This window comes from Lonchura striata, chromosome 10, assembly GCF_050655825.1.
Source record: "Lonchura striata isolate lonStrDom1 chromosome 10, ASM5065582v1, whole genome shotgun sequence".
Taxonomy (NCBI): Eukaryota; Metazoa; Chordata; class Aves; order Passeriformes; family Estrildidae; genus Lonchura; species Lonchura striata.
The window spans coordinates 17,449,919-17,464,697 of record NC_140712.1 but is presented as its reverse complement, the minus strand read 5'-3'; the positions used below and the strand labels follow the sequence as shown (position 1 = coordinate 17,464,697).

The 14,779-nt window shown below is 45.7% G+C and overlaps 1 protein-coding gene across 2 annotated transcripts in view; it reads left to right on the top strand.

Moving 5' to 3' along the window:
- The first annotated feature begins 31 nt into the window (after positions 1-31).
- Positions 32-14,779, top strand: part of FANCI (FA complementation group I) — a 24,905-nt gene continuing 10,157 nt past the window's right edge. For both annotated transcript variants that reach the window (XM_085588876.1, XM_021537619.4), the window contains exons 1-22: positions 32-189; positions 276-348; positions 1,150-1,280; positions 1,980-2,136; positions 2,216-2,273; positions 2,707-2,748; positions 3,008-3,131; positions 4,059-4,144; positions 4,322-4,454; positions 4,687-4,779; positions 5,276-5,412; positions 6,203-6,383; positions 6,970-7,057; positions 8,226-8,356; positions 9,009-9,079; positions 9,973-10,087; positions 10,486-10,608; positions 11,700-11,768; positions 12,824-12,925; positions 13,744-13,932; positions 14,027-14,148; positions 14,535-14,699. In XM_085588876.1, coding sequence (XP_085445002.1) covers positions 106-189; positions 276-348; positions 1,150-1,280; positions 1,980-2,136; positions 2,216-2,273; positions 2,707-2,748; positions 3,008-3,131; positions 4,059-4,144; positions 4,322-4,454; positions 4,687-4,779; positions 5,276-5,412; positions 6,203-6,383; positions 6,970-7,057; positions 8,226-8,356; positions 9,009-9,079; positions 9,973-10,087; positions 10,486-10,608; positions 11,700-11,768; positions 12,824-12,925; positions 13,744-13,932; positions 14,027-14,148; positions 14,535-14,699 — 2,474 coding nt within the window. In that variant the 5' untranslated portion in view covers positions 32-105. The remainder of the gene's footprint in view (positions 190-275; positions 349-1,149; positions 1,281-1,979; positions 2,137-2,215; positions 2,274-2,706; positions 2,749-3,007; positions 3,132-4,058; positions 4,145-4,321; positions 4,455-4,686; positions 4,780-5,275; positions 5,413-6,202; positions 6,384-6,969; positions 7,058-8,225; positions 8,357-9,008; positions 9,080-9,972; positions 10,088-10,485; positions 10,609-11,699; positions 11,769-12,823; positions 12,926-13,743; positions 13,933-14,026; positions 14,149-14,534; positions 14,700-14,779) is intronic.

The window sequence follows — 14,779 nt, the reverse complement described above, 5'->3', positions numbered from 1 at the left end:
GCGGGAGCCGCTCCCCGCGTGACGCGCGGGCACTTCCGGGCGGGAATTTCGGGGGACGGAGCCGCGGCGCGGCGGTCCCGGGCGGTCCCGGGCGGTCCCGGCCCCATGGCGCAGCGCATCCTCTCGCTGGCGGCCCAGGACGGCCCCGAGCGGCTGCAGGAGGCCCTGCAGAGCCTGGCGGAGGGCGAGGTGCGCGCTGCCCGCGGGCCGGGCGGGGAGCGGGGCTGCGCCGCGGCCGGGCGGCTCTCAGCTGACAGCATCCCCCTGTCTTGCAGCTGGGCGACATGGTGACCAGGCAGGCCCTGAAGGGGAGGGAGACGGCGGCTCTGCTGAGGGGGATCTTCAAAGGTGGGTGATGAGCGCGCTGCGCTCGGGGGGCTGCGGGCCCAGCCCTGGTGGGGGCCGGTGGGTGCAGCTCTGCAGCACAGGGAGAGTCACTTTTGGCAAGAAACCCGCTCGCCGGGGATGTACAGGGGAGCATCACTTTTGGCAAGAAACCCGCTCGCCAGGGATGTACAGGGGAGCATCACTTTTGGCAAGAAACCCGCTCGCCAGGGATGTACAGGGGAGCATCACTTTTGGCAAGAAACCCGCTCGCCAGGGATGTACAGGGGAGCATCACTTTTGGCAAGAAACCCGCTCGCCAGGGATGTACAGGGGAGCATCACTTTTGGCAAGAAACCCGCTCGCCGGGGATGTACAGGGGACCATCACTTTTGGCAAGAAACCCGCTCGCCAGGGCTGCACAGCACGACATCCGGGGAGATAGCAAACCGGACTGGAGTTGTGGAGAGCCCGCGGTGACTAAGGTTTACTTTTGAGAGCCCTGAGGGACCTCGCAGTAGCGCTGAGCTGGCCAGGTGAGGAGAGCTGGTTGCCAAGCTGGTTCTCAAGTTTTGACACTCCCTGGTCTCCGGCTGCTGTTAGCACATCCTGAACCACAGGATGTGCTAACAGAGTGGCCGACTACTTTATCCAAGTATCTCGTTTCCTGTTCTCTAGGGTTTTTTATTTATTTTGTTAGATAGGTAAAATAAGAAGTTGCAGCCAGGTGACAGTTTATCCCTGCTGATTTCCTGCAGTTTAGCAACATATTACTTGCATAACTTTTCTCCCCATTCTTCTGTCCCTCTATTTTCTTGCTGTAAGGCTCCCCCTGTTCCCAGAGAAGCGGTGTTCTCAGGAGACTCCAGGTTTACAAGCACTGTGTCCCACTAGTGGAATCAGGGGACCTGCATTTGAGCAAGGTGTCTGAAATCATAGGACTGCTGATGCTGGAGGTAAAGCTCCTTTGGGCTGGCTTTCTTGGGCTCTGCTGAGTATAATTTAACATGTAAATTGAGATATTTCACTAAACCACTGAGGAAACTTAGTTGTATCCTTTCCATGGATCTTCCTTAGACTAAATTAGCTGGTGTTGGAGTTGGCTCTATGTGTGAATTTTATTATCTTTAGATATTTAACATTAGGCTCAAAACTCCAAACCTATAATCACATAATTGTCACCCTGGTTCTTAAGATTTTCTAAAGCCTTCTGAGTTTACATTCTGCTGGAGGACTTTCCCACACAATTTCTGTAAACAACAGATTGTTTACATTTTTTATGGGGGTAGAGAAACTTGATGTACTAGTAGTTTGTCCAATGTCTTTGGAGAGGTGGCCCATTCACTCTCCAATCCAATGTCACATTTAGGAAAGTATAAAAGTCAGAGTCAGAGAATAAACTTTTCTTCTTTACCTTACAAATAGCAGGTAGCATGTGTCGTGCTTTCACGTGTCTTATAGCAACAAATAATTTTGATTTATTGCTGTGTTCTGTAAAGAACAGTACAAAACAGTGATCTCAGGCTGAATTTTTCTTGAAAGGGAGCATTTCCCTGTAAGAAATTCTGTCTTCTGCTGGGTTTTGGTGACAGTTTGGATGTGTATGTGGAATTCTGTGTACTGCCTCAGGCTCTCTCCTGTTTATGTTCTCCCAGGCCCGCCAGCTGCCAGGCCACGCGCTAGCAGAGCTTGCCAACCTGTTTGTGGATGTCATTAAAGGGGGCAGCCTGACCAATGGGAAATCCTTGGAGCTGTTTTCCACTGTTCTCACGGCCCTGGCCAGTTCAAAGGAGAACCTGGCTTATGGGAAAGGTAACCCCCTATCAACTCTTTCTCTGCAGCTTGTACTCCCTTCCTCTAGAATCAACTCTTAAGACTTTTGCTTTTTCAGGTGAACTGAATGGGGAAGAGTTTAAGAAACAGCTGATAAATACCCTCTGCTCCAGCAAGTACGTGTGTCTGGCAGGTCTTGGTTGTGTGGCAAAACATTGTGTTTCACATTGTGCTTGGAAAAAGCATCACCACGGGCTGTGTGTCCTGTCATCCTTGAATCTGTGCCCTCTCTGACACTGTCTTCTCTAGCTGGGAAAGTAGTGGAGTACCCTGTTCCCAGATCTTGTGAGACTGTTGCATGAGCTGGTCTCAGGAAGTGCTTGGTTTTATTCCTTTTCTGGCATTTGTTATTAAATGGGCGTGGGCAGTTCAGAACTACGGAAATGTGGGTAGTTAGATTGGTGCTGATGATTTCTGGTGGAAATCTGGCTTCTAATTTTAGTATCAGAATGTAACAGGGAAATGGTGGCATTGAATAATTGTGGAGGGGAAGACTTAAATGATAGTCCAGCTTGCTCTCAATCTTCCAATATATCTTTGTTTTACCAGGTGGGATCCTCGGTGTGTGATACATCTTGCCAACATGTTCAGGTAATTCTTTTTCACTTCAACATTGACTTGTGCCATGGTTCTGTCTGTGTCCTATTTCATAAGCAGTTTGGGGCAAGTACAAACAGGAGGGCTGACTATACCAGGCAGAGCACCATGGATGGCTGGTCAATGAGCATCCATACCGATTTGGATGCAAAACACATCTGGGCGTGGCATCGTGGATTTTGTTCCATGTGTGAGTGAACCTTGGCAAATAAACAACATATTTATTAAAAAAAAAAAAAAATTGATTCAACAGGGATATTCCACTATCAGGAGAGGAGCTGCAGTTTGTGGTGGAAAAGGTCCTTAGGATGTTCTCCAAGTTAGACCTGCAGGAAATTCCCCCTCTGGTCTATCAGCTGCTGCTGCTTTCTGCAAAGGTAAAGCTCGCAAGAGCTGGATTTCCCCCAGGTTTAGTCCAACAGAAAAAAAAAAGTCCAGAGTGATCTGTAGTCTGGATTTTGGCAGGGATTCTGATTGTTCCCAAACCACGCTGTAGGGACACAACAGAACACCAGCAGATTTTGTTTCCTCTAACTCCCTCTAGCCTGAGGAAGCTGACTGCTCAGAGAAAGGTGGGATCTTGGTCTTCCTTGTGGGAAAAAAAGCAAAGCTTTGGGAAATAAAGGATGAGCACAGACCTAGCAGACAGCAGAGAGGATTGGTTTTTCTCAGTGTGGTTTTGCTCTCTCTCTATGATCTGCATGCACCAATAATAGCTCATGCACTATGATTGTCTCCTGGGCTGTAGTCTGACTTGTACTAGGAATGTGTCATCTCCTGTGCTCTTCTCCAGAGCAAGACTGCCAGGGACATCTCTGCCCTTTGACAGGGTGATCTGGCTCTTTTCCTTGCTTCATTTGTGACCAAGTCAATGCCAAAATGATCCAAAGACAAATTATATGTGTGTTATAGAGGGTCATTTGGGTTACTGGCCAAAATGTATTGTTTAGATTTAAGGTTAGGAATTTGAAAGCTTTCCCAATTGATTAAAACATAAAGGATCCTTTCTAATTAATAACAACTTCAAAAAAAAAAAAAAAAGAAAAAAAAAGACAAACAGAACACCTGTGAGCCTGAGTTTCTTCCAGCTATTCTATAATGCAGTCAAAAGAAATAAGTGCAGTCAAAAGAAATATGAAAGCTGGAAATCTGGAAATGAGCCATAGAGGAGTGCTCACCTATGTGAGCAATTTATGGAGGGAAATGAAGGATACCCTAAATTTGTGATAGGTGTGGGAATTGAGTTTTGTTCTCTAGGGTACTGCAGACCCTGCAATGGCTTAATGTAATGTCCCGCCTTGCAGGGCAGTAAGAAGACTGTTTTGGAAGGAATCATCAGTTTTTTCAATCAGCTGGATAAGAGACAGAAGGAAGAACAGAGGGTTCCTCAGTAAGTTCTTGCCCTGTCTCCCCCTTTCTTTACTACCTGGGTATTTGTAGGCACACTGCTCCTGCCCAGGCCTCCCTGAATTTGAACACTTAAACCTTGTACAAGAACATCCTTCTTGTTCCATAAGGAATGATTTCTGGCTTTGGCTGGCTTATTATTTTCTGGTAAAACTTACAGGTCAGTGGACCTTGAGGTGGCCACAATGCCCCTGGACCAGCTCCGCCACGTGGAAGGCACCGTTATTCTCCACATTGTTTCTGTCATCAACCTGGACCAGGACCTGGGTGAGGAGCTAATTAAACATCTGAAGGTATGGCAGAGATGGAACAGCCACTGTTCTTGAAGATACTTCTTGAAGCAGGGTTTAAAAACTTAATTTATCATCTGGACAAGGGATTTAATAATTTTTATGATTGCAGTCATGTTCTCTTTAGCGAGTGTTGTGATATGTTTAAAGAGACATGTGCCTGATGGCTTCCTGAATTTCCAGGGTGTTTCAGTAAAGACAACAAGTTTTCTCACTGCTCCTTGCTGTTTCCTAGACTGAGCAACAGAAGAACCCTGGTAGAGCCCTGTGTCCCTTCAGTGTAGCTCTTCTGCTGTCAGTTGCTGTAAAACACAGACTGCAAGAGCAGGTATGTGCTTGATAAGCTTGCAGAGAGCTTCCATGGGGATGCACTCTGCACTCCCTGTAAAGGAAAGGAAGCATGGTTAGCTCAGAGTCCCATCAGAATTAGGCTTAATATGGTTTCAGGATGCTCGTGGGCAGGCAATTAGATCATTGGTGTATGCTGTACTTTACTGAACACTCTAAAAGACCCCAGAGCAATATCACAGTTTTCCAGAGTAGTGATTCCTGTGGGTTGGTATTGTAGGATGAGAAGAAAAACAGTCTATTTTTTAATGTTTTGGCTCTGTGGTGGCCACATGAAGAGCATCTGGCAGCAAGTCACCCTCCTTGAGGCACTTAATGAGACTAGTGTATTTGTCCTGACAAAGAAGTGAGTTAAGATTTTTGGCAGGCTGTAGTGGAACTTGTGTCTGGCTGGTGCTCTTACTGGAACATACCCAAGACTATACAGGTCCCATTTCAAAGATCATTTCCTTACACGTAATGATTTTATGTTCCAGATATTTGATTTCTTGAAAACATCAATCACAAGAAGCTGCAAGGACCTGCAGTTCCTTCAGGCCTCCAAGTTTCTGCAGGATTTGTTTCCTCAACAATATGATATAACTGCTGTCATTCTGGAAGTGGTGGAAAATAGGTGAGTTGCTGCCACGTGCTGCAGAACATTCAATGGGCTTTAGAAGTGGGGAGAGTTGCAGCTTTGTTAAAACACTCTAGGATGCTAAATACTTCTGACCATGTGCTGGCAGGGATCAGTGTCAAAATCCAAAGGTTTTATCCCAGTTTTATATTAGCGAATTAAAAAAAAAAAAAAAAACCAACATGTGGCTGTATAAATCTGCTCCTTCTGCCTCAAATCTCAGGGTCTGGTGGTACAAAGAACTAAACTGATCAGGGCCTAATCTGCAGTGTGAGTCATGCTGCTGGCTGTAGTTTGTGTTCTGATCAAGGGATGAAGAGTAGGTTCACTGTTTAAGGAGGTTCACTGGTTAGTCCTTTAAACATCCTGTGGAATAGCTCTGGACTGTCACCAGTTGACCTTTAGTTTGATGGGAGGCATTCCTCTTCTGTTTTTCTCCAGCTTGAAGATCTTGAAGATCAGTAGGGTACTCGTGCATCACAGTTGTAGCCTGCTGTTAAGTTCAGGTCAGACCTGAAAGCACATTATTCCCCATGGTGAGGAAACCTTTGGGTTGGAAACAAATTCTGATAGAGAACCAGGACTGCAGAGATGGGCTGAGCACCTGTCCCTCAGCCTAAGGACAGTCACAGGGTTATGGGGGCTGTCATCTTCCCTGCTGTCACCAAGTGTCTCTCACTGGTGCTTTGGACCCTGGAATGCCTGCAGAAGATTTTACCTCTGCTCTAATCCAAACTTTCCTATGGATAAGTTGTTTCTTTCCTCTTCTATTTAATGCTTTCCTCAGTGCATTTGGTTGGGACCATGTTACTCAGGGCCTGGTGGATCTTGGCTTCAGCCTAATGGAATCCTATGAACCAAAAAAGCCCTTTGGAGGAAAAGCTGCTGATAACAGTTATGGCCTTTCAAAAATGCCAGCCCAGCAGGCTTGCAGACTGGGAGCAAGTATCCTGCTGGAAACGTTTAAGGTAATGTAGGTTTTGGAGAAGTTTGTTTGTTTTTTTTTTTTAGTGGGGGGAGAACAACTCTGTTCTTATTTTATCCTGGTAAACAGTGTCAAAACCTTGCCTGCGATATCCACTGTGAGTGTTTTGCAAACAATGCTAGATTTTGTCTCCTATTTGACCCTTTCCAGCCAGCCTCATGAAGAGCTAATTCTAATCTGTTCCAGCTGTCATGATACTTGTGTAGTCCCTATTACAGTTTCCAAGAAACTGCAGAAGTAGAGAAGGTAGAAAAATTCAGAGGTACAAATAAAATCTGACAAGATGGGATTGAAACCCATTCATCTTCAAACTGGTAAATTTTCATCCCATAGATGATTGGAACCATTATGTTCTGAGTGTACTGTGTGTGCCTTGATGTGCTGGTTCTGATTGTTCTGGGATGAAATTTGAATCAAGTAGTATGGATTTAGCTGAAATGGGACTTCTGGTGACCATCCTTGCTTACCTATCAGATCTGGATTTGCTTTGTACTGTACAATGCCTGTGCTGTGAAGTACAGGAGTATCTTAAAGGTTTTGATTTTTATTTATTGTTCTTCCTCATTCAGGTTCATGAGCCCATCAGAAGTGATATTCTTGAGCAGGTCCTGAACAGAGTCCTCACAAAAGCAGCATCTCCTGTTAGCCACTTCATAGGTAACAGAAAAGAGAGAGAAATGTGCTCTACTCTGTGGACAGTCACAACACAGCTCCTCAAAACACATTATAGAATCACAGAATTGGGTTTGGGTTGGATGGGACCTTTGAAGGTCATCTAGTCCACTGCCTTGTAATGAGCATGGAGATCTTGCACTAGACCAGGTTGCTCAGAGCCTCATCAAGCCTAACCCTGAATGTTTCCAGGGATGGGGCATGTACCACCTCTCTGGGCAACCAGTGCCAGTGTTTCACCACTCTCACTGTAAAAAGTTTCTTCTTTATATCCACTTTGAATCTACCTTCTTTTAGTTTAAAACTATTAGCCCTATTCTTATCACAGCAGCAACTGATAAAAAGTCTGTCCCCATCTTATAAACCCCATTTGAGTACCAAAAGGCTACAACAGGGTATCCCCAAAGTTGGCTTCTCCAGGCTGACCAACCCCACTCTCTCAGCCCATCTCAATACCAGAGGTGCTCCAGCCCTCAGAGCATTTCTGTGCCCCTCTGGACCTGCTCCAGCAGGTCTCTGTCCTGCTTGTGCTGAGGACTCCAGAGCTGGGCACAGTACTCCAAGGGGGCTCTCAGCAAAGTGGAGTAGAGAGGGAGAATTCCCTGCTTCAAGTTGCTGGCCAAGCTGCTTTTGATGCAGCCCAGGATGTGATTTGGTTGCTGAAGTACCTACTGAAGTGACCTGAAGCCAAGAAAATCAGTTGTTTCTTCTCCTCTGACTGAGGTATCAGCTGCATCAGATTGCCTTGTATTCATCACAGGTGAAAAATATGTTTGCAGGCAGTTGCCATGGAACAGCTGACGCACAGAAAGTCAGGATCATCAGTCAGTTGCCTGTTCCATGTTCCCAGCCTTGCTTTCTCCTTGTCCTTGGGCTTGGGAGCCACTGGGGCTGCTGGGATGTCAGTGCTGCAGCCTCTTCCCTTGCATCTCAGTGCCCTCTGGTGGGGTGAGACCCTTCAGCTGGGCTGGGAGCATTTTTAGTGCTTGGTGTCTGCAGTAGACTCAGTTTGTCGATGCTCATTTTATCATGACCTCTGTGTGTCATGGAAGGTCTTTGATTAGTCTGTAATTGTTAGCTCTGCAGACATCTTCTGCTCAGTCTTTTCTGGCCCCTTGGCATCAGCTGTTCTTTTTGTCCTTTTATTTTTCAGACTTGCTGTCCAATATTGTTGTGTCTGCTCCTCTCGTGCTTCAGACTTCATCCTCCAAAGTCACAGAGACCTTTGACAATTTGTCCTTTCTGCCCATTGACACAGTGCAAGGGCTTCTCCGGGCAGTACAGGTACAGCTTTGCATTTCTCCATGGATCTCCTTGCTCCTTTAGTTCCAGTGACAGCTCTGGGCCACAATTATATGCATGATCTGATAACCCTCCTCATTAAATAAGCCTTCGTTCTCTGCTGTGGGTTGTTTGGTGTAGCATGGAACTGTTCTTCAAGCATGGATTTGCATGTGCCCTCTAGCAAAAGGCATATGGTGTGGTCTGGCACAGGACCAAAACTGCTCTGTGCTGACCCTTCATCTGGAAGATGCCCAGATGCTGCACCCTGTAGAAAACTAAATCTACAGTGTTTAGCTGAACAGCTGTAGCTGTCACGTTGATTTTTCTCCTTCCAAGCTCCATGTCAGTGTTCCTCTTTGCCTAGGTTGAGATACTGCCCTGGTGTTTTAACTTTTACCTGTTTTGTCCAACCTGGGGATAACAGTTATTTTCCTAAGCCCTTACACTGTGTCCTCACTAACCTGCTAAGGTGTCTCACTGCCACAGCTCTCTGGGTTTTCTTGTCTATTTTGATATGTTTTGGTCTTCCTACTGTACCGATGACAGTACTGGAAATGCAGGGCCAGATGGGCCTGAGGAAGATGAGCTCATATGCCCCAAGGGCTTGGCATGCCTTAGTGCTTTTCTCTCCAAAGGTTATTTTCCTTTCCAGCCTCTGCTCAAAGTCAGCATGTCAGTGAGGGACTCCCTGATACTTGTTCTCCAAAAAGCTATCTTTTCCAGGTAAGCTGGGGAGAGGATTCTTCGAAAAAATTTCTACAACTCATTTATGGTTTTGGAGCAGAAGTATTTTTATTTTGGGCTAAGTATCTTCTCAGAATGTTCTTCCCATTACTAGATAGTGACATCTCCTGTCCCTTTAGCCTGGAATTGTGGTGCAGTCACAGCTTCAGTGAACTGGGACACAAATCCCAGCCCCCATCTGGATGAATGGGCTTTGCAAGTTCAGAAAGCTGTTGAGAACTCCAAATACATAGGCAAAATTAAAACCAATTGTAACATGTATTTAGCATAGCTAAATACATCCAGGGAAGGTCTGGAAGGAGCCATTGATCAAAGTGCTGAGCTGCCACATTCTTTCTGATCCCTTACAAGGTGTTGTCTTGGTCATGCTTTGAGCAAAGCATCCTGCTGTGATTGTAGACTGGATTTTGTTGACCACTGGCTGCCTAGTTATGAGTATAGAATTCAAAATTTGGGATTATTTTTGAAAGCAAGGGACTTGGTCTTGGGAAAGACTTGGCATTTCTGTGAGTAAAGCAAAACACCAGGTTTTTATTAGAAATTTTTCAACTCTGAGGTCTGTGACACTCTCCCAGCTTTCAAGGGATATTTAATACTTGGGTCTTGGCCCGGGCTCTCTCTGAGTGCGAGCATTGTAAGGACAGAAAGGAGATTGAATATTGTGAGAGTGTAGAGCAGGGGAGTTTCCAGCAAACTGCCAGCTCTAGACTGTTTGGGACTGTACTGCCCTTTTGGGAAATACAGTTGTACAGGGCCCAGTCACTCTGTATTTGTGGCCTTTTTTTTCATTGCTGAGTTGATATTTTATGTGCTTCTGAGTTTCTTGCTTCCACGTTTCCTTACGTAACCCTTTTTCCTGTCCCAATTCCCAGGCAGCTCGATGCTCGTAAAGCTGCAGTCGCTGGCTTTTTGCTCCTGTTAAGAAATTTTAAGGTTCTGGGCAGCTTGGCCTCTTCCCAGTGCAGCCAGGCCATTGGTGCCACTCAGGTGAGTGCTGTTCTGCAGTCCCTTTGTGGCCTTGTGAGACAGTCTGGTGTCTAAAATGCACTGTTTGAAACAATTCAAAAGGGAAGTGTTCCCCCAGAATGGAAATACAGCTTTAGTAAGGATTAGTCCTGGAAATCCAGCAAGGATTTCCTTCCTGTAAGGAAAGCTTTAGGAAGTGCAATGTGCAAAGAGAAGCTGGCCTGGAGATGTTGCTTCTCAGAGTCATTCTCTCTTACAGCACCAGTGCTCTGGGGAGCATTCCCACTGCTCCATGACAATGATGAGGAGCCTGGCAGCACAAGGACTATCTCAGTGATTGTTCAGGGGCCAGACCCTTACCCCTTGCTCCTGTGTTGAGATATTGTAACCAGTATAACGTGACTAATGTTCCTTCTCAGGTCCAGGCAGATGTTCATGCCTGCTATAATTCTGCAGCTAATGAGGCCTTCTGCCTAGAAATCCTGGGCAGCCTGAGGCGATGTTTGAGCCAGCAAGCAGACGTTCGACTCATGTTATATGAGGTAAACATGGTTTCTTCCGTCTCTTAAACAGCCATAAGCTCTTCTGTGGTCTGATTCTTCTCTAGCCTCAGGTAAATAACAATCATGTTATTGTGGAAAACAGCCTTTCAGCTCGGTTTTGTTCTTCATGGGACATGTGTAACATGTTTTCACTCCTTCTGTTGCTGTTTTTTTTGACTGTTATGAACCCAAAGACACGTTGATGTATCTTCTTCAGCTCATGCATTGTTTAAGAGCAAAAATATATCAAAGTCTGTCTTGCTGTGGTAGGGCCTAGGGAATGAGAAGGATATTTGATGCCCTATGAAGAGGAGAGATATAACAGGCACTGGATAGATGTTGAGCTGTTGAGAGTTAATTATGGACTCCAAAGAAAACTCTGTCTGGAGAGTATGGAGAAACTTCCTTAAAGACTGCATCAGGGATCTGTCTTTTCTCCTCTTCCTTTCCAAGTTTCTATAAAAATTTGGCTGTCCTTAGGTCTGTTGTGATAGGCCTGTTATAAAGGGCCATTTTTGGGTGCATATCTTAGGTTGTGTTATCACCATGGGGGTACCACCTTGAGAAAAAAACCCTGTGCCAGTCAGGGAGGTTTTGTTTCCTTCTTGTCTTGGGTTGGATTGACCTTTGATGAGCTGCAGGTTCTGGGTGTACTCATCACTGTTGCTAGAAAACTTGTGCTTGCTTTATCCATCCACTGAGTTTTCTCAGTCTGCAGGATTTGTTGCCTCCTACAGTTTCCCCACTGGCTTGTTTTGCCTTTGAAGCAGGGTTTCACAGTTTGAAGTTGGATCTTGTGCTTGTGTTAAATAGCAGTGAAAGTCACTCTGGGCTTGATGCCACCGCTGCTAGGGAGATGCAGCTTGTGAGAGGGCCCCTGTGAGGAAATTCATACTTTTTCTGATTCATACCTTCTTTCTGTGGTGCCCTGGCTTTGCCAGATATGGAGTTTTACACTGAGCACATTGTTACTTCCTCATGGTTCCTTGCGGTGCCAAAGTGTCATTGCAATCTTATGACACCAACTTCTTATGCCTGTGGTTCATTTTCTGTGCTCTGTCAGCCAACGTGTCCTTCCTTCCTGTCTCCAGGGTTTTTATGATGTCCTTCGCAGGAACTCCCAGCTGGCCAGCTCTATAATGGAAACACTCTTGTCTCAGGTAAAGTCCTGCTCCATGGTGGGGCTGCAGAATTCTGCACTTCAGCCAGTATGGCAAACAATTCAGGTTAAATATTGGGGAAATCGTTTTCCCTCACACTGGAAACATGTTTGGGTGCTGTGACACTTCCCCAAAGAGGTTTTCAAACCCCTGCTATGCTGAGAGAGCAAACTAGGTAAATGTCTGGAGACGGGTTCATTGCCTGCCATGGGGTGGAAGAGGAAGAATCTCTTGGAGCTCTTTCCAACCCTTCAGTTCTTTAGGTGCTGTGGAAAGTGTGAGCCCAGAGAAGTTCTTTGTGTTCTCCCTATTCCTTAGCAGTGCACAGCAGTTACCCTCCCATAGTTCCCCAAGGATATGTGCTGACACAGTAATTATTGTTGCTGTCTTCCCATCGGGAGAATACCCAAGTCCATGTAGGATCTGGGAGGATTAACTCATCCCCCAGCAGTGTTGCTCATGGCAACAAGACAATCACATTTCCTCAATCCATTGGACAGGCTGTGCTTTCTTTGAGACAAGTAATTTTCTTCCCTTTAATCATCCAAAGAGTTCATGCTGACTAATTCCAGCTTTCCCATGACAGTATAGGGTCTGAGAAAAGAACATGAACAGAGCTAAGACAGCTTTTGGGTAACAGAGGGCACTTAATAGTAAGTTGGTGTAAAAGTGTAAAATTTTATAGCATCATTATGTATCTATAACTTTCTATAGCAGCAGCAGCTATTGATCCTCACTGTTTAAAGGAGGGGTAACACTGCAGGTGGGTTGCAAGTGATGTTACTTGTTGAGGCAACACAACAGCAAGTGGTCAGCTAATCCTGTTTTAGGGCACTGACGTGTCCTGGCTGAGGTACAGGAGCAACTCAAGAAGGGATTTTAATCACCAGTAGAGCAGATGACGTGGCTCATGTACTTGTGCAGTCCCCTTATCACAGTGCCAGGTTTTGCTCTCTAGAATGGGGTACAAAGATTATTATACTCTGTTTTCAAACATCCTAAGAGGCTCAGTTACCAAGTAACTGGTTATTTTTATTTCTTGTTTTCTATGACAGATAAAGCAATATTACCTGCCCCAGCAAGACCTCCTGCCTCCACTCAAACTGGAGGGATGTATTATGGCTCAGGGAGATCAAATCTTTCTGCAAGAACCACTGGTAAGAGCTATATTGGTTGGCCACAGCTGCAAGCTCATCTATAACTAGCATTTTAGTTGTCCTACATGAGCTGAATACCTTGTGCTTCTTCAGCCTCTTCTAGCCTGGAGCAATTCTTTTAATAGCAACAGAGCTGGGCATCTCACCCCTGCCTCAGGCTATTTATTAGAGCTCCCCAAGCATAGTGGTTGTGGGGACCTGTGTGAAAAATGCTCTAGGAGTAGTGTTCTTCTGTTATCCTCCATTGAGTTCACCCTACGGGGATTTTTTCCCTCCTTTAATTTAATTTCACATAAAATAGTTGTGCAGTGTGTGTGTGTAACAGGGGGAAGAATTTGTCCTTTGGTTTTGCTCCTTTGAAATTGTTGGAGATGAGACCTCAATGATTTGTTGGATTTCCAAGGGAACAAATTCAAATTAATCATTTTGTTTTCCCCTAAGGAAGCTTGTGTGCAGTAGCACATCCAAGAAGGGCACAGACACTTCAGCTACAGTGAGAGTCCTTTTGGAAATTCCCTTTCCATCTCCTTCAGTACCTGAGGTGGCTGGGTAGAGGGAGCAGTGGGAGTTAAGTCTTTACACCCCATCTAGAAAAGCTCAGGCACAGAGCACTGTCTGAAGCTGGAACTGAGTAGCTTTGTGTGAGATTACTGATCCCCTCAGTTTGGGAATGAGGCATATCCTCAAGACTCAAGGCAGTTACAAAGGCAGCCAGAGCTCCTTACGTCCCACCATAACAGTCTGGCCCATGTCTACTGCTGCCAGTGACCTCCAGCTCAGAGGCTGAGTGTGACTGTGTGGCTGCTTCCTCCTTCCAGGCCCACCTGCTCTGCTGCATCCAGCACTGTCTTGCCTGGTACAAGAGCACTGTGTGTCCGTGCCAAGGAGCTGAAGATGATGATGAGGAGGAGGAGGAGGAGGGTGTGGGATTTGAGCAAAACTTTGAAGAGATGTTAGAATCTGTCACACGACGAATGATCAAGAGCGAGTTGGAAGACTTTGAACTGGTAAATCAGATTTTCAGTTTGACTCAGTGGGAGAAGATGCCGAGTTTTTGTCAGATTTTAAAAGGATTTTTCACTTGTTTCCTTTACCTCTCAGGATAAATCAGCAGATTTTTCGCTGTCTTCTGGTGTCGGTGTGAAAAATAACATCTATGCCATTCAGGTGATGGGAATTTGTGAGGTTCTGATTGAGTACAATTTCAACATCGGGAATTTCAGGTAAAACATTAAATCTTACCCTCCAGCACTAGCTGTGCTATTTTTTACCCAGCTCCTTGGAGTACAGTCTCATTGCAGGCACAGGATGGTAGTGCCAACACAGAATCAGTGATCTGAGTGTGAGTGCCTCGTGGCACAGCCACTCACAGAGCCCTGGGGAGTGTTTTCCTTTGGAATGTCATGTGTTATGGGAGATGGGATCTGACATTTTGTAGAAGAGCAAGTTGAGGAGGATTGGGTGAGGTATACACCGTTAGGGAGGCAGGGGGATGTAACAGGTTTCATAATTTAGGAAGTGTCATGGTGTAATTTGGCAGGGGAAGCTTCAAATAGGAAACTCCAATAATGCATTTTCTCCATTAATGCTTCCTACTATTTTATTGCAGTAAGAACAAGTTTGAGGATGTCCTAGGCCTGTTTACATGTTACAACAAACTCTCTGAAATCCTGAGGGAGAAAGCTGGAAAAAACAAATCTGCTTTGAGCAACAAAACTGCACGGAGCTTCCTGTCCATGGGTTTTGTATCTACTCTGCTCACAGCTCTGTTCAGGTGAGAAGGAGTCCCAGACCTCTGTGGAGCAGAGCCAGACATCAGAACATGTGTTAGTGTCCTTGGAAAGGCTGGTGCAG